This window comes from Crocuta crocuta, unplaced genomic scaffold, assembly GCF_008692635.1.
Source record: "Crocuta crocuta isolate KB4526 unplaced genomic scaffold, BGI_CrCroc_1.0 scaffold87, whole genome shotgun sequence".
In the NCBI taxonomy this organism is placed as follows: domain Eukaryota; kingdom Metazoa; phylum Chordata; class Mammalia; order Carnivora; family Hyaenidae; genus Crocuta; species Crocuta crocuta.
Window position 1 is genome coordinate 5,936,199 of NW_027532166.1, and position 24,011 is coordinate 5,960,209.

At 39.1% G+C, this 24,011-nt stretch overlaps 2 protein-coding genes across 2 annotated transcripts in view; one reads left to right on the top strand and one right to left on the bottom strand.

Moving 5' to 3' along the window:
* The window catches only part of POGLUT1 (protein O-glucosyltransferase 1), a 25,348-nt gene extending 20,711 nt beyond the window's left edge, over positions 1-4,637 (bottom strand). The window contains exons 1-3 of the mRNA XM_077776714.1: positions 4,509-4,637; positions 3,690-3,780; positions 2,432-2,575 (exon numbers count right to left, since the gene is read on the bottom strand). Of these exons, the coding sequence (XP_077632840.1) occupies positions 2,432-2,575; positions 3,690-3,780; positions 4,509-4,593 (320 nt within the window). The 5' untranslated portion in view covers positions 4,594-4,637. The remainder of the gene's footprint in view (positions 1-2,431; positions 2,576-3,689; positions 3,781-4,508) is intronic.
* Positions 4,638-8,886: 4,249 nt separating this feature from the next.
* TMEM39A (transmembrane protein 39A) overlaps positions 8,887-24,011 on the top strand; it is a 31,780-nt gene continuing 16,655 nt past the window's right edge. Inside the window, exons 1-4 of the mRNA XM_077776695.1 lie at positions 8,887-9,176; positions 10,364-10,550; positions 15,802-16,024; positions 21,516-21,599. Of these exons, the coding sequence (XP_077632821.1) occupies positions 10,438-10,550; positions 15,802-16,024; positions 21,516-21,599 (420 nt within the window). The 5' untranslated portion in view covers positions 8,887-9,176; positions 10,364-10,437. The remainder of the gene's footprint in view (positions 9,177-10,363; positions 10,551-15,801; positions 16,025-21,515; positions 21,600-24,011) is intronic.

Sequence of the window (24,011 nt, forward strand, 5' to 3'; positions counted from 1 at the left end):
GACTATACAAATACATAATGAAACGAATATATATATATAACGGAATATTACTCAGCCATAAAAAAGAATGAGATCTTGCCATTGCAACAACATGGATGGACCTAGAGGTTATTATGGCAAGTGAAATAAGTCAGAGAAAGACAAATACCATATAAAAAATCTTAATAAATAAATAAAACTTTATGATTTCACTTATATATGGAATCTAAAAAACAAAACACATGAATAAACAAATAAAAAGCAGAAACAGACCAATAAATACAGAGAACAAACTGATGGTTGCCAAAGCGGAAGGGTGTGGGGGGCAAAATGGATGAAGGTGGTTAGGAGATACAGGCTTCCAATATAAGCCATGAGGATAAAAGGTACAGTATAGGAAATACAGTCAATGGTACTGTGATAGTGTTGTATGGTTACAGACAGTAATTACACTGTGGTGAGCATAGCATAGCATATAGAGTTGTCCAGGATCACTATGTTGTTAACCTGCTACTAATGTAACACTGTGTGTCAACTATACTTCAATAAAAAAAAGAGTCAGGGAGATGAAAAGTACAGCTTAGGGAATATAGTCAATAATATTGTAATAACTTCATATGGTGAGAGATGGTAACTACATGTATCATGGTAAGCATTTTACAATGAATATACATGTTGAATCACTATGTTGTATGCTTGAAACTAATATAATATTGTATGTCAACTAAACTTCAATTAAAATTAATTTTTTAAAAAGACAATGAACACAATAAAACTTATCAAGTTGTATACTTTAAATACAGGCAGTTTATATCAGCCATACTTCACTGAAACTATTATTTTAAAAATATCATTATTCTCCATCTTTGAAATACGATGCTCCAGTCATTAATTAGATGGTGCTCGGGTTCCTCAGCAAAATCCCTCAGGTCATCCTTGAAATGCTGAGTTTATATTTTAGTTTGTTCAGAATGTGATATAGGCTTCTCCAACTGGGTGAATTAAGGTTATCTAGACCTAGAAAGATACTATTTTTAGCCAGATGGGAATCAAAGATATTATTCAACTGTATCTACTTCATTAAGAACACTGGTTCTGAATATTTCATTTTGTTTCTTTTTTGCCCAACTCTGTTTTCTTAGTTGTGTATGTAGTTCAGATAGGGAACTTTCCTTGCATGAGAGATATAGACTATTTTATTGCCAACGAAAGGTCCTATGCTCCCTTAAAAACATTTCTAAGAGCTCATGAGTCTTACCAAATGTTTTGAGGTATAGAATGAGAGATATGTGCCTTTCAGAAACTTTGAGAGTATTATATTTCATCTGGAAATTATTCAGCTAACTATTACACATTAGTTAAGCTTTCAAAGTCTAATAATGTCTATATTCATATTTTCTTTCTCCTTTGTAGAAAATAGAAATTCCTCTATACTCGTAATTTGTAAAGTTGCTATTATTGTCCCAAGTAATGAAACAAATGTCTGTTTAAAATACCTCAATAATTTCCTCATTACCACCTTACTTACCCCTGACACTTGATAACAAAAATGTAATTGTGACTACTTCAAGGTAGTGGGATTTTAAGTGATCTTTATTTTCTTTTTCGTTGTTGTTTTTACATATTTTTAACAATGAAAATGTAGTAATTTGTAGTAAAGTTGTTATTAAGAATAATTCCTTATGTCCACATGGATGCACATTATTTGCAATATTGCTCATTTACTTTCCTTGTAATGACAGAATAGAGATTGTTTAGAAAAAAGATCTTGGGCCGGGAATACCATGGCCTCTGAGGTTTGAGCTTTGTAATTTTATAAAGATTTGAGTTTAAAAAAAAAAAAGACTCCAAAAAGGAAGGTTTCTTATTTGTTGTATATAATGTATATAATGCTACCTAAGCCCAACGTCCAGGCTTAGTCCATGACCCTGCCTGCCAGCCCCCAGCCCTCAGCCCACTGACACGTTACTTCAACCATCACACCTGAATTCCTGGCTAGGGTAGCCTGTGTCATCTGCGGCCCCAGTTACTCTTGACTTTCTGCCACCTTTCTTCAAATACTCAGTATCTAAAACAATACTTGAACCATGAAAAACACAAACCCTTATCCTCCTTCAGCCCAGTTCAATCCTGCTGGGTCTCATCAGTCTGTGCCCTGCAGCTTCCATATCTGGGGAAAGATAGGAGGGCAGAACCGTAGCCAGTACAACCAATGATTGTGCCCAAGCCTCAAGAAGAGAAAGGCAACAGACTTTAATCTAGGAGAAAGGGGGGCAGGAGTTGGAAAGAAAAATCCTCAGGCAAGAAGAGTTTGTCACTATTTTTGCAGTCCCTCTGAAATGTGAGGAGAGATTCACCTGTGGGTCCCTCTAATTAACTTCTCTATAAGAATAGTATCAAATAAGCCCATATATAAGAAGGTCAGAAGATATATCTACCTCACAGCTCTTACCTTGAGGGGAACATGCAGTCATTTTCTCGGTATAATCTGTTCTTAATAATCTGATAGTGGGTCCCTAGTTTCCGTCTGACTACCTCTGCCATCATCTTCCTGGAGATACCTCCTCGAAAAGGAGTTAGATCCTCTTCTATGACACTGAAAGAATGTGAATCGTCAAGGAAACCAGGTCAAAAAGTGGCACCATTCACCTACTTCCTATCCACGGGTTTAGGTTTAGTATTAGAAAATACAGTAAACCAGGGAAAGAATGGAGGGCAGAAATGAGCAACCTTTCCCTACGTAATCTAAACCAAAACAACAAAGAGGAAAAAGCAAGTCAATTTCTCTTCTTTCTCTCTCCATCCAGATTGCCTCTCCCTTGCTTGATGCACATTCACCTTCGATACACACGCAACACCTGTGTCCTCCCAGTCACTGCAGTCCCACTGACCTCCCCTTCTCCAAACCCTGCAGAATGTAGGATTTATGCCTTACAGTCTGACACTGTCTAATGCCCTTGGACTCAGACTGACTGCCTTGTTCTGTCTGTCTGGCCCCCACTCACCGTACATACTCTAGCAGCCTGACAGCAGTAACTGAAAATTACAGTATTTTGTATCCCTTTTAAAGTTCAATACATAGTTAGATTTCAATAAGTATCATAAGCATCAGGTTAATTTTTAAAGGAGTCATAGAATAACACAATGAGGAGCTAAAGGACCCTGTTTTTTAGCTGATGAGGAATCTGACATCCAGAGAAGTTAAGTGACTTGCCACAGAGGTAATTAGTGGGAGATCTGTGACCAGAACCAAAGGCTGCTTTTAAAGTAATCTTTCTACCATACTACCCTCTCAGCCATAATTTTCATACTTTAAAAATAACTAACAGGAAACCTGATGATTAGGTTCATTTATAAATATGTTCATTCCTCCAACAGTGTTTATTTAGTACTTACGGAGGGCCAGCACCAGGGATGCAACACTGAATAAGACATAGGCTTTGATCTCAAGAAGCTTTCAGTCCAATGGGGAACACAGACAACTATGTGTGCTAACTCCAAGAAGTAGCATTGCTGAGACCACCTGGGCTTCTCCTATCCCAGGGCATTTTTGTTCCTTAGAAATAGGAAACCCACCACAGGAACACCGCCGTTTATCAAGGAGTGCTTGGCTCTCTGATCACTGTAATCCAGGTCTCTTGGGGATATTAGGGGAATTCTTGTGACAAGCACTAAACTCTCAAAGACACAGCAAAGGGAAAAAAACTCACCCATGGTAGCAGCTGCAGTTTTGACTTGAACATGGTTCATAATTCTCCAAAGACCTGTTAATTTGGTCAATAAATACTTTCCATTTTGAACCTTCAAGAAGTGAAGTAAATGAGAATTAACAAAATATCCTGAGCATTCTCCTTTGCTGGCGGCAGGCACTCCGAACCAACTTTCAGACACCTCTTCCCATTCCACCGGTGGAAAGGAAATGTCAGGAAGGATTCGTTCTATAACTCTCCAGCACTCATGTCAAGTCTGCTCCTCTACTCGGGCTGTCAGGTGTCCAAGAAATTGGAAAATTTCCAAGCTCAATGCCTAGCACTCAGAAAGTTATGAATAAACTGGGATCTCACCTTTTACTAATCAAAACGAACCCCATAAAGAGGGTCCTTAAAAGCCAAAGACATTAGTTCTCCCTTCATCTCTCCGTCAATTCACTAAGAATCTCGCGCGCGCGCACACACCCACCCACACACACCCACACACGAATTATCTCCCAGTGTGTTTTAGGGAGGAACAGTGTAGCCAAGCGCTGGCGACACTGGCTGTAAGTGAACAGAATTCACTCTCCACCTCACTATCTTAATTACGAAAGACGGGTTACTCTCCAGGGTCCTGGGCAGTAGAAGCAGCGCCAGCCACCCAGACGTTCCTCCGCTCCAAGACGCCCCCGTGCCCTCTGCCCAGCTATGCGCTCCAGCGGCCACAGCATCAGCCGGCCCCCGCCCGCATCAGGGAATCAAGGGGGCGGGAAAGCGCCTCTGGACCGGGCCAGATCCCGAGCCCCAGCGGCAGGCTCGGCCCCGCCCGGAGCCCACCTGACTCCTTCTGGCGACCCAGCACTGGGGGCAGTAATAGCAACAGCAGCCACAGCCGGAGCTGCGGGCGCGCCCACCGCTCCATCACCCGCAGCCCACTGCAGAGTCCCAGACGCAGCGCCGGCGGAAGCGCCGCCCCGCACAAAGATGGCCGTGGGCGCCGCACCACGTGGGCGGAGAGCCGCCCCGCAAAGAGATGGCCGCGCACCACTTCGCCTCCCCGCCCCCAAGTCCCTGCCTGCGGCAGAGTATTTTCGGGAGCACGGCTCTGGGACCTTAGGCCGGTGCTGTGGCAGAGGCGTGAGGAAAGTCTCTCCTGTTTGTTCGGGGCCATCCTGTATAATTAGCAGCTGCTTCTTGTCGCAGTTGTAGTGAAAGTTTCAAAATGCATCTTTCTCTTCCTCTCTCTCTCTTTCACTCTTTCTCGTACAATCGAAGCCCAGGAGAGAATTGAATAAATGGCATCCCCTGGGAAAATATGTCTAATAATGGCAATTCCTTACATTCTGTAGCATATTAAAAACACCTTATTCTCTTCAGCCAGAAAACTGAAAATCAGAGAGGTTGTTTCTTACCCACAGCTTCACAGTTAGCGGTACAACATAGGCTAGTTTTTGTACAAGATCAAATTCTAACCCCCCTCCCCCCTTTTCAGCGAGCGAGCGAGAGAGAGCAGGTGAGGGAGAGGGGCAGGGGAGAGAGAGAGAATCTTCAGCGTGGAGCTAGATGCAGAGCTGGATCTCACACTGTGAGATCATGACCTGAGCTGACATCAAGAATCGGAGCCTGAGCCACCCAGGCGCCCCTCAATCTGCTTCTTATTAAATAGCATAGATTTGTTGAGTACCTGAATATGTACAGCACTCTAAGAGTGGAAAATAGTATAGAACAAATTCTTTTTTTTTTTTTTAATTTTGAAAATGTCTTAATTATTTCTGCGCGCGCGCGAGAGAGAGACAGCGTGAGCTGGGGAGGGTCAGAGAAAGAGGGAGACACAGAATCCGAAGACAGGCTCCAGGCTCTGAGCTGTCAGTACAGAACCCAACGCGGGGCTCAAACCCACTAACCATGAGACCATGACCTGAGCCGGAGTCAGACGCTTAATGGACTGAGCCACCCAGGCGCCCCTAGAACAAATTTTTTGTAATAGGAATTTATCTTATAACAATTGAAGTGACTTAGACGTGGGAAAAATCTGTGGGTAACATTATATTCGACGGTATGTGTGTATAGTTATACATAGGTATAAATAAGAATCATACAAGTATTTACTCATCGTCTAAAATGTACAAGGTAACATTCTAGGCTCTAGAAATACATGAAAGTATAAGATGAGGTCTGTGTCCTTGAGTTTAGAACTAGTGGGAACACAAATACACTTCCCCAGAGATTATTTACAACATAAGGCAATATGTAATTGCTATTGGTTTCAGTGGAGAGAAAGACCAACATGAGATGGAAATTTGGAAAAGGGGCAGAAGGGGTATATTGAAATGAAAATGAAATATTATAGTTAAGGAATAGTGTGCTGGAGACACTAAAAACAGGGAGCCTTAATTTGGATAAGGTCAGGGTAGAGCATAGATTAATAGTAGTAGAGCTGTAGGATGCACACTGGGGAATGGTGAAAGATAAAATAATTTCAGGACTGGGTTGTATCACTCAGTTTGGGTGAGTGAGTAGGCAAGAGGAGAAAATGGATCCTTAACACTATATTATACAAGACTTCTTCAGGAATTCAAATGAAAACTTGAAATTCATCTACTTTAGGAAGGTGTGTAGTACTTCAAAATCAGTGGCTCATCAAAAGTAAATAACTAGGGGCACCGGGGTGTCTCAGATGGTTAAGCATCTGACTCTTGATTTCGGCTCAGGTCATGATCTCACAGTTCATGAGCTTGAGCTGCACATCGGGCTCGCTGCTGATGGTGAGGAACCTACTTGGGATTCTCTCTCTCCTCTATCTGCCCCTACCCTGCTCCTGCTCTCTTTCTTTCTCAAAATAAATAAACATTAAAAAAGCACATAGTTAAAACAATGTGTTATGTAGACAAACACCACAGCAATCTTCTCCTCAAAGTTAGTCTAAAATGAACATAGTGGAGAATAATTTTTAAAACTTTAATTAAAAAGTTTTTATTTTCCATAATTTCAGTTTTCTGTAATCAGAAGAAAATGGAAATCACCTTGTATTATAATGTCTTTGAAATGAGAATAAATCAGTATTTTCTGCAACTTTACAATGTTTATGTGGAAGAAGAGCATCAAGAGATTGGGAGATAAGCTGCATGTGAACCCCAACAATAATTGTTTCATTTCCCTAAAAATTAGGCAGTTTATTCAGGTAGTTACCACATGTAAATAAGCAGAATACTGGAGCTATGAAAATCACAGATTTTTGAGTCATATGCCAGCCACTAATTTAAAATGCAAACACTCTGGTTTGAAAGACCCTCCATGTTTAAGCTCTTCCTGGTCTTCAAATTCATCCTATGCTACATTCTCCTTTGCTCACCATGACCTAGCTCTACAGCTTTGTGATATTACTCAAACATGCCAAGCTCTAACACACCTTAGAATTTCTGCATAAGTTTTGTTTTCTGTCTTGATTGCTTTTGTCCCCCATCTTTGCCTTTGGTTCCTTCCCAACATTCAGGCTTCTGCTGAAATACATTCCATCAAACATGTATCCCCTCAAAATAGCACCTTCCTTATTTTCTACCTTAGCCCCTGTTTGTCTCCATAATACTAATAATGTATTTTATTTATTAAATGCTTTCTGCAATAGAATATAAGTCCAGGAGGTCAGGGCTTGTTCACTAAGACAATACCTGGTACACAGTAGGCACTAAATAAATAATTGCTCAATGAATGGAGGATGCTGGTGAGCCAACAGAAAAGTGGCAAAGGAGTTTCAGTGTAACAAGCCAAGGAGTTAACAAAACAAATATGAAAATAAATGTACAAAATTATGAAAATATATAATGATTTTGTTGGGTTTTATATATTCATGAATGAAAGTTCTGTAGTACCTTAGGACAGTAAGAATATTTGGAATATTACTAATTTTAATGGTTTTGATATTGGTCACCTGGCTATAAATTCTGGCTCTGCCACATATTAGTGGGGTTACTTTCAACAAGTTATTTAACTTCTCTTAAAATTTGTTTCCTCTGTAGAATAGGAACAATGATAGCATCAAAGCAATATGAGATTTAAATGAAATATGTAAACGTATTAGTCTAGTGCCTGGCACCACAACAACTCTTAATAAAGTTTAACTAACCATGTGCTCCATACAAAGGGCTTTCTTCTAAGGTGCTTAACATCTCTGGAGTGGGAGATCTCACACACCTGCTCTTTTACTCTTCTAATAGTAAGTTTTCAGCAGTTTCTGATTCATCATGATATTACCCATCATTTTACTTTATGCCACTTTACTTTTTTAGCCACTTCCTTTCGAAAAGCTATTCTCTCATGAAAAGCCTATTCATTCTTGGAGTTTTCACTTTAAACCCCAAGCTTGCTGTGTCTTTCTTGGTAAATGCCACCAACACCAATCCTCCAGAATTTATTACACTGAATTACATGCTAATATCTGGACTTTGGGCACACTTAAACAAGTTTTTTTTTTTTACTGTTTATTTTATTTATTTATTTATTTTTGAAAGCGACAGAGACAGAGCATGAACAAAGGAGGGGGAGGGGTAAAGAGAGAAGGAATCCGAAGCGGACTCCAGACTCTGAGCTAACAGCACAGAGCCTGACTCGGGGCTCTAACTCACAAACTGCGAGATCATGACGCGAGCGAAAGTGGGATACTCAACCAACCGAGCTACGCAGGTACCCCGGGCATACTTTTAATGTTGCATTTACTGTAGTAAATTGTAACTACTGTGTTTTCCTGGTGTCTCGCCTCTTTCTATAGACTGAGCAATCTGTGGTATTAACTCCAGCATCCAACCAGTCCTTTACTTCATATACAATAGGCTAAGACTGGATGATTAATCACGACTTTGCGACTTGAACTCCTTTACCGGCCGGTGACGTCTCCCAACCTCCCCCATCTGTAAAACTGGGACGATAATGTGTACGTTTATGTTAAGGAGAGTCCAAGAGATAGCAGTAAGGGCTTCTAGCTTGATGCCAACGCATCGTAGAGGCCCAGGGAGGAAATACGTTTGCCAGCGTTGGCTCGGTAGGCTGGACCATAAGCCAACAAAGAAGGAGTGTCCCACTGCGCAGGTGCATGCAGGAGGGGTGGGGTGCCCGCTCTCCAGACTGCAGGAGTAGTTCCGGTGGCCAGCTCAACGCCGGGGCAGCCGGCAGTCGCGGAGCTGACGTCATTGCCGTGCGCTGCCACGTCTGCTCAGCTCGGAGGTAATGGAGGCTGAGGATGAATGCTGACGGGGCCGGACTCTTCCTTTAGTTTTAGCTCTGGCTCTGACTCTGGCACTGACCTGGGGCTGGGGCTGGGGCTGGGGTGGGGGCTGGCAGCCCGAAGCCTGGACACCTTTTCTCGACTTTCCGGGCTGGGACGGCCTGCGGACAAGCAGCTGGTTTGGAGCTCTTCTACGCGGGGAGGGAATTCTCTTACCTGGGGTCCAGCCTGTAAAGCCGCCTCCTCCTCGCAGGGATCCCGCCCCACGGGCCGGGCCTCCTCCATGCGTGAGTATTACCGAGCTGCTGAGCTGTCCGACTGTCCCGGCCTGCTTCGGCCCTCTGGGTTGCGCCGCGAGAACCTCTTGGTCGTTTGTCCCCTCTTAGGGGCCAGTCTGTTGAAGTTTGTGGTCTCATGCCATCCGCCTTTCTTCACCTCATCCTTTCGCCTCTTCTATCCCAATTTTTTGCTCCACACTTTTCTTTCCCTCGTTAACTGAACAAGGACCAGCAGTCCCTACATCTAGCGGTTTGAATGGTTTGTCTTACCTGGGGTTTCTTAGTCTGCAGCCGAAGGCTGTTAAGAATAAGGAACATCGGATCAATTTGCAGTAACGTTTGAAAACTAGGGTTTTTTCCAGGATGTCATTTTTAAGTTGTATTATTTAGGAAGCAGATTTTGGTGTACCTGTTGGCAGAGCCATGATTTTGCCGAAAAATTTTCAAAACACGGTTTCTTTTCGATGGGGGGGGTGTCGTTATCTCTTATTTGTCTTTTAATCCTGCAGTTTCAGTAATTTTTAAATGATTTCACACCAGTATAGTGGACGTCCATTATATCTCTTTCTAATATTTGCACTCTAATATAGGGAGTTACAACTTGGAACAATTTTTCTTTTAAAGAGTTAAAAGTCTAACTGGTGTACTTGCATCCATCCTTGTCAGTCCTGACAGTCACCTCTGTAGGACAGGAAACACTTTTGAAGAAACAAACTGAGGGGTAAAATGCCTCAGTTACAGACAGATAATATGTGGCATATCTGATCTCAGAACCCAGGTCCCTTGATAACAAAACCTAACATTTTGGACAGTGGTGATTCTCCTGTATTTCAGGCAGTTTACTGTGAAATATTACAGTAAACTATAATACTGAATTGGAAATGTGTATGTTAGGTGTTTCTTGTTAACATCTACCTGATTGTAATATTTTTCATATGACACAAGTCAGCTGACAAAAGACACAAATTGTGACCTACCTAATGCCGAACAGAGCTTAGATCACAACATAGGCTTCTGACCCATTAGAGTTTGTGTAGTCCTTTCATCAAAATAAAGTAGGTAATAGACCCTGGGGGAGCATTTATTTGAAAATCTAGTTTTACAAGGCCTACTCTTTCAGTTTTTCTAGTTGTTTTGTTACCTTGACTAGTTTAAAAATAGTAAACTGATATTTAAATGTTTTTTCTTTCGTTCAGAGTTGAAACAGGTTGACAGCCATTAACCTGGGTTGCAGCTACAGGTGGCACTGGAAGCAGATTGGTTCCCGGACATGCCCGGTGGAAGGAGGGGCCCTAGTCGGCAGCAGCTTAGCCGTTCAGCTTTACCTTCTTTACAGACTTTGGTTGGTGGAGGCTGTGGCAATGGAACAGGCCTGAGAAACAGGTAAAGAAGAAATAAGACTATGCATAATCTGTAATATCCTATGATCAGTATGATGAACAGCAGTCATCATGCTATTTCGATAATTTGCTTATCAGGATTATTTCTTGACAGTGAAGTAGGAATCCTGCCCTTGAAGATTGAAAGCTCAGTATTTCAGAATACTTTGGAGTGGAGAGTTGTGATATGAGGCCCACAAATTGAAAGCAGTCCAGTTCTTACTTACTGCTGATAATATAAATTCTAGTCAGTCATCACCTTTTTTAGCCATTAAAAGAAGGGAGAAGTGAATTAAAGTATAACACAAATGTGGTGGTTTTATTGCTTACTAGCATTCTTTTTTTTGCATGGGGGAGGACAAATTAAAACTCACAGTTAATGTGAAATTCTAAAACTGTAAGTCATATTGTATCAAGGATCTTACAAATTATTTTCTTCAAAAAATTATTTGAAATGAATAAACTGTCAGTTGTAACCCAAACATTGTAAGACTTAGGTTGTATGAGAATAAATAATATGGCCTTTTTAATGGAAATTTATCTTTGTTCCTAATTTTCAAAAGTTAGGATAGATTATTTCTAATCTTATCCAGGATAACTCACTTCATGAGGAGTTTCAGTCATGTAGCAGTGGAAAGAGATGGCTTTTACCTGATCAGGTGTTTGGTCAAGATAACTTTTGTTACCTAATTTCTGCTTCCTCTCTGAATGGTTTTCTCTTGCTTGGATTCTAGTTTTCGGTACTACTATCAGTCTGGGCTCTTGTTGCCTTTTCAGGCCTTCCTGATGTTCTTTGTGTACTTCTCTCTTCTTGGCACTTTTCATGGCTTGAAAAATCACTAAAACTATTATTGAATTATGTTGTGATACTTTTACCTAGAGAGGTTATTTTGGAAGAAGATGGTTCTATATTTCTTTCTTGATGGGAAAGATGCAGCCTAGAATAGGTTATTACCATACCACCTAGGAAGGATTATAAGAAATATGGATAAAAGCAGTGGTAGGTGGCCTAGAAAATAGTTTTAAGAAGAATGTGTACAAAGTAAGACAGAATCCAGATGAGGAGAACTCACTTCTGGAGTGTCTGTAGAGTACTGATAGATAATTGCTTAAGTGTGAGATAATTTTGGATATATTTGATTCTGCAAGATATAGGTCAGCTGGAGAAGAGAACATTTGCCAGTATTTGGTAGGTGTTTGTGGCCTGATTAGTGAAATCAACTTGAGAATGTCAAAGAGTTATTTGGGGAACACAGTCAAGATTGAAATCCAGGGATGCCTGGGTGGCTCAGTTGGTTAAGTGTCTGACTTCAGCTCAGATCATGATCTCATGGTTCATGAGTTCGAGCCCCGCATCAGGTTCTGCAGTAGTGCAGAGCCTGCTTTATATCCTCTGTCTCCATCCCTCCTTCTCTGCCCCTCCCCTACCTGTGTGCAATCTCTCTCACTCTCAAAAATAAACATTAAAAAAAAAAAAGTTTGAAATCCATAGTTCCCTGTCCTCTTTTTTTCCTGTGGGGAGCAGGAATTTGTTCACAGGATAAAGTGCTTAGATGATTGCCTTCTAAAGAAGAAGGATATGCTGTGAATTTCTGAATTTCCTAGAGAGCTTTTAGTTGAAGGAGAATCTTATTTGAGAAGGACTAAGAGTGATTATTTTTTCATTGTTTTATCCTTGCACATATTTTGTTATGTCCAAATGATCACTGCTTTCTCCATCCTTTCTAATTCTTCTGTATTCCTTGGAATCTTTCTTGCTCTATCCATATGCTTAGTTAAAACCGTGTTAAAAACCTTGGGTGTTAAGTCTCTAATGAGCCTTCCTGATAGACAGCATTTCACATGTGTTGTCACAGGTAGTTGCTGAAGGATTTAAGTGGGTCCTAAATGACTCTACCGGAAAAGACTGTTAGAAGTTTGCACCTGGTTTCCTCCAAACTTTACCCCATGTACCTATTCCCTCAGCTGATTTTGATTTGTATCCGTTTGTTGTAATAAATCTTAGCTGTGAACACAACTGTATGACAAACGCTTTGAATCTTCCTAGTAAACCTCAATCCTGGGCATGATTTTAGGGACCTGTAGCATAATTTGAAAGAGAATATTCTATGTAACATTGGAAAGAATTCTTTAAAGAGAATCTGTTCTAACTCTTGTATTGTAGGTGAAGAAACCGAGGCTCAAGAATATAAAGTTACTCTCTCAAAGACTAAAGCTGGTCTTTCTAGACTAGGACTACCCACATTATATCTCAAACATTTGTGTTATTTTGCTTTTTTTGCATCTATTTTTATATCCTGTTAGAGAAATAATATTTTTATTTTTCCTAAATACCTCTGACTAATTTTTTGAGATATATAGACCAAGTCTGTTTAATTTTATTTTTTATTTATTTTTTTTAATGTTTTATTTATTTCTAGGAGAGAGAGAGAGACAGCGTGAGCAGGGGAGGGCCAGAGAGAGAGGGTGTCACAGACTGAAACAGGCTCCAGGCTAAGAGCCGGCAGTCAGCACAGAGCCCGACGCGGGGCTTGAACCCACGAACCGTGAGATCATGACCTAAGTGAAAGTCGGACGCTTAACCAACTAAGTCACCCAGGCGCTCCAAGTCTGTTTAATTTTAGCTGTCTTTTTTTTTTTTTTTTTTGGTTTTAAGAACTTTGATCTCTTAAGTTTTCAAATTAGAAGAAAGCTCTTTTTCCCTTCAGATGCTCTAGATCACTTTATTTGACTTTTGTCTCTGTTTTTTGAAGTATAATAGACAAGGCTGTATAGAATATCACAAATGTAGATCTTCTGCACTGTTTTGAATATTTCTTGAAGCCCAGTATTTTATTGAATTTATTAACAGCAGAAGTACATTAGTCTTCTTTACTTGGGAAAAATTCTATCAGAACCTTTTTAACTTTTAAATAATAACCAATAATTTAGCATGCTTTCTTCTTTCATGTATTTTTGACTGAAGAAGATTTTTCAGCATGTTCTAGGGTAGAGGTACTTAACCTTGTAATTTCTCATCAGAATTTTTTATCTCTATCTCATGATTAACTGGGGAGAGGGAATAGATTGGCTGTTGCATTAATTCCCTTCATTCAAGTCCACCAACTTGTACAACTCCACACCTTTCACGTTGTGTTCTATGTGAGTGCTGCCTTCTCGACTTGTGCAGTGACCCGTCTCCCAGAACCCACCAGAGGGCTGTGATGTGGTAACGATGGGTTTATGATGGAGCAGGTAAGGTTGTGGGACCTGCTGGTAATTCACAACCTACTCGTTGGTAGGCTTGTTCTATTGGCGTATACTCTGGGAGTGAGAGGAAAAAACTTTTATAGTTTTTACTGATCCTCCCCCCATCCCTGTTCTTCCCTTGTTGCTCTTCTGAGATTCTGCCATGGTATTCTTAACTGTTGAGAATGAGCAGAGTTCATATTCCCATGAGTCACTTAAAGTACTGTAAATGTCACATACTAATGCTACAATTCTATATTTGGAAATCTTAGAGTAGAATAGTAATGCTGATATTGTTCCTTCTCTAGAATATTCTTTGGAGATATCTGAACTGAGCCTCTTTTCCTTGCTGTGTAAACAAAAGTAGACCTTAAATCTCTATAACTATCCCCTGGCCTGTAAACAATGGGAAAGTTTATTTCCTTCCCCCACNTATAAAAAAAGCCTGGAAGCAAGAACAGAAAAAAGATGGGGATTAACATCTCTATATTTTAATTTATGTTTTAAGCGATATCTCTTTTGTGACTATATTAGTCTGCTGTCTTTTCAATATAAAGGTAATATGTGCAGTAAACTAGGAAAAGTATAGTCTCTGTTCTTAAGATTAATTTGATAGAGGGGCGCCTGGGTGGCTTAGTCGGTTGGGCGTCCGACTTTCGCTTAGGTCATGATCTCGCGGTTCGTGGGTTCGAGCCCCGCGTCGGGCTCTGTGCTGACTGCCAGCTCAGAGCCTGGAGCCTGTTTCAGTCTGTGACTCCCTCTCTCTCTGACCCTCCCCTGCTCACGCTGTCTCTCTCTCTCTTTCCTAGAAATAAATAAAACATTAAAAAAAAAAAGATTAATTTGATAGACAAAACATAGATGTATACAAAAATTATGTAACAATAATGTGAAGTACAACAATAAAGGCATCATTTAGGTATAATGGTGACACAGAGGTGAGGTGAATTTGTTTTGATTGAGTGAGTCAGAGTAAGCTTCATGGAGGATATACTTGATCATTTAAAAAGTCTTGAAGGATTTATCGGGCTCTGTGCTGACAGCTGATTTTCTGTCTCTGACACAGAAGCTGATTCTCTGTCTCTCTTTCTCTCTATTCCCCTCCTCCTCTTGCACACTCTCTCTCAAAAATAAATAAACATTAAAAAAAATTTTTTTTAAAGTCTTGAAGGATTTTGTCAGTAAATGTGTGAGGGGTTAAGGAAGATGGTTTTTGAATGGTATTGCTGGTGAAAGGAATAGCATGTACAAAAGAATAGCATGTATGTTCACAGACAGCAAATAGCATGAGTATTCTATAGGTTGCATATGGAGGAGTGATAAGAGATGAGGCTAATCTGTTAAGCAGAGAGCCTCATAGGACATACTAAAAAGTCTGGATATTATCCTGTTTGGCAGTAGAGAGCCATTAAAGGGTTTTAAACAAGACAGTAACACTATCAATTTCACTTTAGAAAGATCTCTGAAGGCAGGTTGGAGAATTTGATTGAGTTAATATTAAGGAGATTACTTCAGTAGTTTAGGTAAAAAGTGGTAACTGCTTGAACTAAGGCATTGGGTTTAGAGACGAGGGTACAGTGTAGAAAAAGTTTTACACTTTATAAGATTTAGAGAGTGATTAGATATGGAGAGGCAGAGGAAAGTTCTACTATGACTTCCAGTTTTCTGATTTTAGCAGCTACTGAGTGGGCCATGAACAAGGGTCAAGACTATAGGAGGAAGAACACAGCAGTGTCCAGTAGATAGCTTGATAACATGGGTCTGAAACTCAGCAGTGAGCTCTAGGGAGAAAAATTTTAGTTTTCAGCATGTTAGAGATTCTGGAAGCTGTGGCCACATGTTAGATTACAGAGAGAGTGTGTATAGAGGGAGAAGATGAGCAGATGACATCCTAGGAGGGAGTCTGGGGGGGGGCCAACAGTTAAAAGGTAACTGTTGTCTTTATGGACAACGGAAGCAGGAGGCTTTTATACTCTATAACTCTGAAAGCTGTCACCATTTGAGTTAACTGTAGTTTTCTTTTTCAGGAATGGTAGTGCTATTGGCCTTCCGGTCCCACCTATCACAGCCTTAATCACCCCAGGTCCTGTTCGTCATTGCCAAATTCCTGATTTGCCTGTGGATGGGAGCCTGCTCTTTGAATTTCTCTTTTTCATCTACCTGCTGGTTGCTCTGTTCATCCAATACATCAATATCTATAAAACAGTGTGGTGGTATCCTTACAATCATCCTGCTTCTTGTACTTCACTGGTAAGTCTTAATAGGCCTTTAGGTTCTTTATGTGACTTAACCAAGAAACTAGTGGAAAGGCTAAGTGTACAAATTACTTTTCTTAATAATTATTCTTTTTAATAAAATGTTTTTCTGTTTAACCACAGATTACTTTAGAAACTATAATCTCATAAGATTGTTAAACTATAAATATCTAGCTTTGGTCCTTGACCAGAGAAAGTAAAAATATAAATGAAAATACAGAAAGCATTTAAATAATTCATTATAATAATATCAGGGAAGAGTTTTGGTATTTAGCTTTCTTTACACTATCTTAAATTTGTTGGATATTTAAGGTGCCAATATGATTGAATTCCAGGAAATTTACCTTTTTAATGGTTTTCTTATGGCTGCTTCTATAACAGATAAACCCAAAATTGTATAATGCTTCAAATATATTATATCAGAGGCAGTTGTTTTGGCTCACAGGAATAGCACGCTCCCATGTGGTCAGTCAGGGGCCCAGATGGAGACTCTGCTCTCTTTCAGTATGTGACTTCCAAGGTGGCTGGGGTCCATCTCTGACCGCCAGAAAGGGGAAAGGGCATAGGGAAGTATGAAGGAGAGAGTATCTTATGGGCCAGGCTCACATCATTGTCATATGTGTCCGCTCCTAACTTCAAGGAGGCTGGAAACTATAATCTTTTCAAAGGACTTATTGTTACCATGAATAAAATTGGGCTCTGGTACAGAAATAAAATTGAGACAAGGATTAGCTGTCTTTGCTAAAGTACATCAGAATATATTGTAGGTTTCTTCTTCAATCTTTCCATTTATTTAGGAGACTAGGATAATCTCAGTTCAGAGAAGGTTCTCCGTAGATGGGTATATAAAATAACCACTAAGGGTCTTCAGGTTACTTGATAGCTAAGTCGTTGGCAGGGGCAGATTTGGATGGGTAGTGGAGATACGCCATAGGAGAAAGAAGACTATTGTGTTGCGTAGGTTATATATGTTTCTGGGGCTTACCAAGATTAGAAGACCTTCTTGGCCTGGTGAACATAGGACTCAAATGTGGACCAAAATCTTCAAAATAATATGGGAAGGGAATAAACATTAAGAAAAAATACGAATTTGTATCATTTGGTTGTTCCTGGAATTAACTATTAGAAATTTTCTTTCTGGGGCCCTTGGGTAGCTCAGTTGGTTATGCGACTTGACTTCTGGTTTTGGCTTAGGTCATCATCTCCTGGTTTGTGAGGTCAAGCCCTGCATCAGCTTCCATGCTGAAGCCCTGCTTAGGATTCATTCTCTCTCTCTCTCTCTCTCTCTCTCTCTCTCTCTCTCTCTCTCTTGTCCTCCCCTACTCACAGTCCCTGTCTCTCAAAATAAACTTAAAAAAAAAAAAAAAAGAATTTTCAGGGCACCTGCATGGCTCACTTGGATAAGCATCCAAGTTTGGCCCAGGTCATGATGTCACAGTTTGTGGGTTCAAGCCTGTGTTGGGCTCTGTGTTGACAGCTCAGAGCTTGGAGCCTGCTTCAGATTCTTCCGTTCTCTCTCTCTCTCTCAAAAATAAATAAATATTAAAAAAAATTTTTCTTTGCAATTTGGTGATGTAACTACTTGATACCAAATAAAGAGAATTGGTTTCTTTAAGAATTGTAATGATTTGGCATAGCTCTCTTGAGCTTGCTTGCTGTAATATATTAAGAGTGTACTTTGCGGTTTAATAAACTTTCCTGCTTGTGTTACTCAAAAACAACAACAACAACAATTGTAATAATCGAGTGCCAAATTGTGTGCTTTTTTTAAAATAGTCTTTTCCCCTAGATTATGAATTTATTGAGTGTAGGAACTGTACTTCACCCTTTTTAGGCCATGTTGTTGTAAAATGAAGAGGTTGGATTAGATGATCTTTAAGGCTTCCAGCTGTGTAGCTCTATAAATTGATTCCTCAGTATCTTAACAATGACACTGGCAAACATTCATTATTTACTATTCTTTGCAAGTATTGTTATTTACTCCTTCTAAAAACAGGTACTACTGTTTCCTATTTTATAAATGAGAAATACGAGATCTAGAAATTACAAAGCTGGCTTGAAATCACAGTAGTGACAGCGTAAGTACTCACTGCTATGCTTTCCTTCCTGTATTTATTCTGTATTTACTCCATAAGTACTTGTTGGGTAGTTCATTATTCAGTTTTCACTTTGACATTCCATGGAAATTTCTCAGTTATAAATTTGCAAGCTAATCAAAGAGCCCTTTTCTCCGTTAACCGTTTCTGACAAGAGTTCTTTTACAAGTCCCATACAAATGTTGCCTTGCAACAAAGGGAACCAGTGCTCCTGTCATAATTAGGAAGCTGCTGCTAGAGCTGAGTCCAGAGTTAGGCTTCCTTTCCTCTGACTCATACCAACAAAAATGAGTGCTTTTTACCCTGCCCCATTTCATTCACTTCTGAATTCACGTTTTATGTAATGCTTATGGTTGGTAGAAACTAAGTCAAATCTAGAACTTCAGTTGTAAGAAAGTCTGGAAATGTAGTTAGTTTTTACCTTTCTGGTCTGTGCAGTAGAGGAAGGCACACTTAAAGCAGGTTGTTCTGTGGACTGGCTCCCTTATCTGCCATAAATGGCCCTTGCTCACACAAAGCTTGAAGTTTAATTGTGAAGCAAAGAGTAACATCTGTGGAATAGCAAGTAAGATTTTAGCCCATCAATCTGGAAAGGGCCTGAATCAGTGAGCTGTTCAAAGATGAATGGGCTGCCAGAGACCTAGTTACTTCCTGTGACTGAAGGTATTCAAACATAGGTGATGGCTATGTGACTGGTTTGTTCTAGAAGGGACTTAGATCTCAACTAGTGGTCTCAGTTTCCCTTCTATTATGTGTGTCTAACTCAGAAATTTGCCGGACTTATATATTGGGTTTTTCTTTTTCCATTTCAAAATCTTAATAATTATCAAAAAAAAAAATGTGGCACCCTAAATATGTATTGTTCTAGCTATCAAGCCATTAGCTGAGTGAGTCTTAACCCTAAGAAACATAAAAGCTAGAAGTAGCATAGTAAACTATTCAGAATAGTCAGGAGTGAAGGGTGATTAATCAAATATTCCGGTAAGGATTACCAGTTTTCAGTGATTCAGGATATAACAAAATTTGCTTAACAATAAGATACATTAGGCACTTAAATCTTTTGATACAAAAGCGTCTTACATGGACTGGTGATAGTCTATAAATTAGACCCCCAAACATTACGTAGGGAGTCTAAGGAATTTGCTTGCATTACTTTGGAGGACTGGGGTGAGTAAGAAGGAGTCTCAAAGCTAAGAGGGTACAGGAACACCTAGGTGGCTCAGTCGGTTGGATGTCCAACTCTTGATTTTGGCTCAGGTTGTGATCTCAAGGTTCGTGGGATCAAGCCCTGCATTGGGCTCTGCACTGACAGTGCAGAGTCTGCTTGGGATTCTCTCTTTCCCTTTCTCTGTGCACCTGTGTGCCCTCTCGCTCTCAAAAATAAACATTCCAAAAAAAGTAAAGGGGCGCCTGGGTGGCTCAGTCGGCTGGGCGTCCAGCTTCAGGTTGATGCCCAGGTCATGATCTTATGGCTTGCGGGTTCAGGCCTTGTGTCGGGCTCTGTACTGACATCTCAGAGCCTGGAGCCTGCTTCAGATTCTATGTCTCTCTCTTTTCTGTGCCCCTTGACTGCTCACAGTGTGTGTGTCTCTCTCACTCAAAAATAAATAAACATTTAAAAAATTAAAAAATAATATATAAACTCCATCTTTTGTCACTCATTATCTCATTCCAGCCCTCTTGCTGATTTCCAGACCCACCAGACATATATTTTCCTGTTTTAGGACTTTTGTGATTGCTTTCCCCTCTCCCTGGCACTTTCTGCCTTCAGCTCTTGTCATGAGTGATGCTTTTTTGTCTTTCAGCTCTTGATCCAAATGCCACAACCTCAGAGATGTCCTCCCTAACCAACAATTTAAATTGGCTCTGCACCTCCCTTCCCAGTTATTATTTATCACAGTCTTATTTCTTGCTAGCAGTTATAACTGTCTAAAATGTTTTTGCTTGTTAGTTTGTCATTGCCCTTACACTTAAACAAATTTATTAAAGATACGGTTTTAGCTGCTGTAACAGGGTGGCTAAAGCGGTATAGAACCTTATTTCCTTATTAAATAAGAATTAAGCAGATGGGGCATCTGGGTGGTTCAGTCAGTTAAGCATCAGCATTTGGTTTCGGCTCTGGTCATGATCTCACAGCTTATGGGATCAAGCCCCACACTGGGCTCTGCACTGACAGCACAGAGCCTATTTGAGAATCTCTCTCTCTGCCCCTCCCCTGCTTGCAATCTCTCATGTTCTCTTTCTCAAAATAAATAAAATTTTAAAAAAATTAAGCAGATGGCAACTCTGTTTTTATTGCTCTGTTAGTTCCAACATGCTTCTTCCAAATCATGGTCCAAGATAGCTGCTCTGACTCCTGTCAGCACCTCTGGCAACAGGAAGGAGGAAAGGAGAAAGCTCCTTCCTTTAAGGGCGTGGCTTGGAAGTTATATATATCACTTCCTTCACATCCCTTAGCTACAAGAAGTTTTTGCAAGGGAGGTAGTTAAATTTGACTATGATGGGAGAAGAGGAAATTAGTAATCTCTGCCATCCCCTCTGCCTCTTACACTGCAGTAAAAAGTAAGCTTCAGGGGAGCAGGAACCTGTCTGTCCTTCAGCACTGTATCGCCGGTATCAAGAAGAGTACTTGGCACACATTGTGGGTGCCCAGAACATATTTACTGAATGAATTAATTGAGAAATTGAGGTTTTGAAGGAGGACTGTGGAAAGCTGTTGACCTTTTGACCATCAAAATGAAAATACATCCCAGTTTTGTTTGTTGCTAATGACTTTTCATTTTGCTTATTATTTATACAGGCTTAGAATTAGAAGGAATCATATGCAGCATCTAGGTAATGCTATCATTTCTGAGGAAGAAGAGATCAAATATAAGACATGTTTTTAAATCAAGTTAAGGAGAAAGACCAAAATGAATATAATTGATATATCAGCCAGTAGGAAGGTTATGTTAGTAGATGCCCAATTAGATTAACATAAGCTCGCATAGAGAGACCAAAAATATTAACTCCAAAAATATTAAGAGTTCACCTGATCCATTAAATTTGACACTTATTATAAATATGGCATTTTAAATTATTCTTGTTATAATTCTGCAGGTTATCATTTTTTAACTCAAAGCTGTAGTCTTCTTCAACACAGTAAACTTTCAAAGAAAGGAGAGGCATACATTCCTGATAGTTTAAAATAGTGTTTGGAAAGGTAAAGCAGTTTTTCACAAAAGGAGAAATAGAAGGTAGGTAGTCTCTTCAAGAGCTCTTAAATTCTTGTGGTCTGTATATGTGAGGTCAGGTAAGGAAGATCTTTTGAGGGGGCAAACATTTTGATGTAGTAGTTGGAGCTGGATACACATATTTCTTTCTGATGCAGTGATTTGTTTCTCTTAACAGAATTTTCATCTCATTGATTACCACCTGGCAGCATTCATCACAGTGATGCTTGCAAGGAGGCTTGTATGGGCCCTCATCTCAGAGGTAACAACTCATTCACTATATTTTATCACTTCTAGCTAGAGTTAGTTACTAAAATGGATTCAAGCTGAATATGTGAAGTGTCCAAATACAATTGAATACAGTTACAAATTAATTTCTTCCACATGTGCTAGTTCTTTTAAAAAGGTTTTCCTACAATATATTTAAAATTCAGTGTCCCGTAATTCAAGAGAACTGTTAAAAATGTCATTTGTTTGATAGGAGCTTATTTCTAGTTTCCAGGTTTTTCGATAGAATCTTGCTAATTTTAGTAGTTATAGAAAAATAGGATGAACTTTAAGTAACTTCTGATATGAAGAGTTATATATAAATGAACAGTTGGATCTAAAACCTTGTTTCATGTAACATTTACTTGAAATTGTATACCATTTGTGGAGTTGCTAGCAATAGAAATTTGTTAGAGTTTATTAAAACTTAGAATTTTAAAATGACAACATCTAAATTTGCGTAAGGCTAATATTAAAGATTAGAATTCTGATGGGCAATAGAGGAAAGACTTGGGACGTTAATGTGATCTTTTTTAAATTAAATGTTGATATAACTGGCCGTTGGTAATTTCCTTTAATATATTTGTAAACTCCAGTGAAGGTAGTAAAATGTGTTCTCTTAAGAGTTTGTTATCTTATGCCCTATAAATGATTATGAAAACAAAAAAACTTAGCTAAAGTGGCTAAGAATTTTAATCTTGGAGTTTATAACTCAGTGTATAGTGTTAAATGAATAGTAACTATACTCACAGATAATTGAGAGTCAACTTTTTTCTTTCCAAAACATGCATGCTTTGTCTGTAAGCTCTAATTTTCAGGAAATTTATTTCTTGGGAGCACAGAGTTAAGTCATAACCTAAAAGGCATTTGAATTAACTGAAAGTAGTATCCCCTGTTTTTTCACAAGGGGAAAGCCTGTCTATAAAACCTTTTCTCCCAGGTTCGTTATTTAGGTCATGAAAATAGATGCTTACCTTTGGATATATTAAACTCTGTTCTTTCTTTAGAGGAACTCAGTGGGGTTTTATGTTTTTATCTGTGAAAACAGGAAAGTTTCTACCTTGGTGTTCCAAGGGCTATAACTTGACCTACTCTGTTGTTTCTTTTGTTAATGGCTTAACAGTAGTTTAAAAATTTTTGCATGACGTTAGTTGGAAAGCATATTAGCTGTTTTCTAAAGAAACCTATAATTCTTACAGAGAACAAAATACTTAAGTTAAATTTAAACAGATTTCTGGTCAGAGACTTAAATCTGTAAGTTAAAGTCCATGAGAAAGAATTAAAGAGTGTTTAAATAATTGTGGGATATGTACATAATGGAATGGCACACAATCATTAAAAAGATGAAAATGCAAAGTAATACTGAAAAATAAAACCAAAACGGGAGGTATCACCATCCCAGACTTCAGCCTCTACTNTGTACTGAACACAAAGATATTAAGTGAAAAAACAAAGTACAGAACAGTGTTTAAAATAAGGCAGGTGGAAGGAACAAAATACATTTGCTTATATATGAATAAATTATCTGTAGAAGGACATGCAAACTAATAACAGGCTGCCTAGTTATGTCTGGGAACAGGACCATTAGGAGGGAAATTTCATAAATGCATTTTGTATTTTGAGCGCTGAATATATTACCTATTCAGAAATTAAAAATAAGAGCTGTGTAGTGATTCTCTTCCTAAACAAAAGCTAAATTAGATGGTAAGGTCCATTGTAAATCACCTTTCCTTCCTTCCATTAAAATGTTTGTATTCTCTTTCTTTCTTTCTTCTTCTTCTTTTTTTTTTTTTTTTTTTTTTTTTTGGTTATATCAGAAAATATTCCTACCTTGAGAAAGACCAGTGATTTTTAAGGAGGGGCTGGCGGTAATTAATTCAAAAGTTAAATACTATTCCTGGAGGAAATCTCCAACTAGCTAAGACTGTTCATTCACCTCCAGGCCAATTCTATTACTCTACTTGCTCCACAAGACCAAAAAGTTACTCAGCTATTCTACCAACCTGAGGCAACTCCCTTAAAAAAAAATATTTTTCTTAATAGGAAAGTAGTATATTTGATTGAAAAAAATTGAAAAACCCTATAATATAAAGCAGAAAAAAAATGGTAACTTATGACCTCATTATTGAGAGGACCATATTTTTGTATATTTTCTTCTAATTTTTATTTATATATATACTGTACTTCTCATTTAATATAATATTAGGAATATTTTTCTACTCTTTACCTGGCCTGTTTTTCCTTATTCTTTAGATCTCACCTGAAATATCACTTCCTCAGAAAGCTTTCCCTAGATTAGGGTCTCTTGTTATTTGCCTCCTTAACAGCTTACTCTTCTCCTGCAGCACTTATACCACAATTATAAAACTAATTATTTTGTGTAAATATAATTGTCTTTTTTTATTTC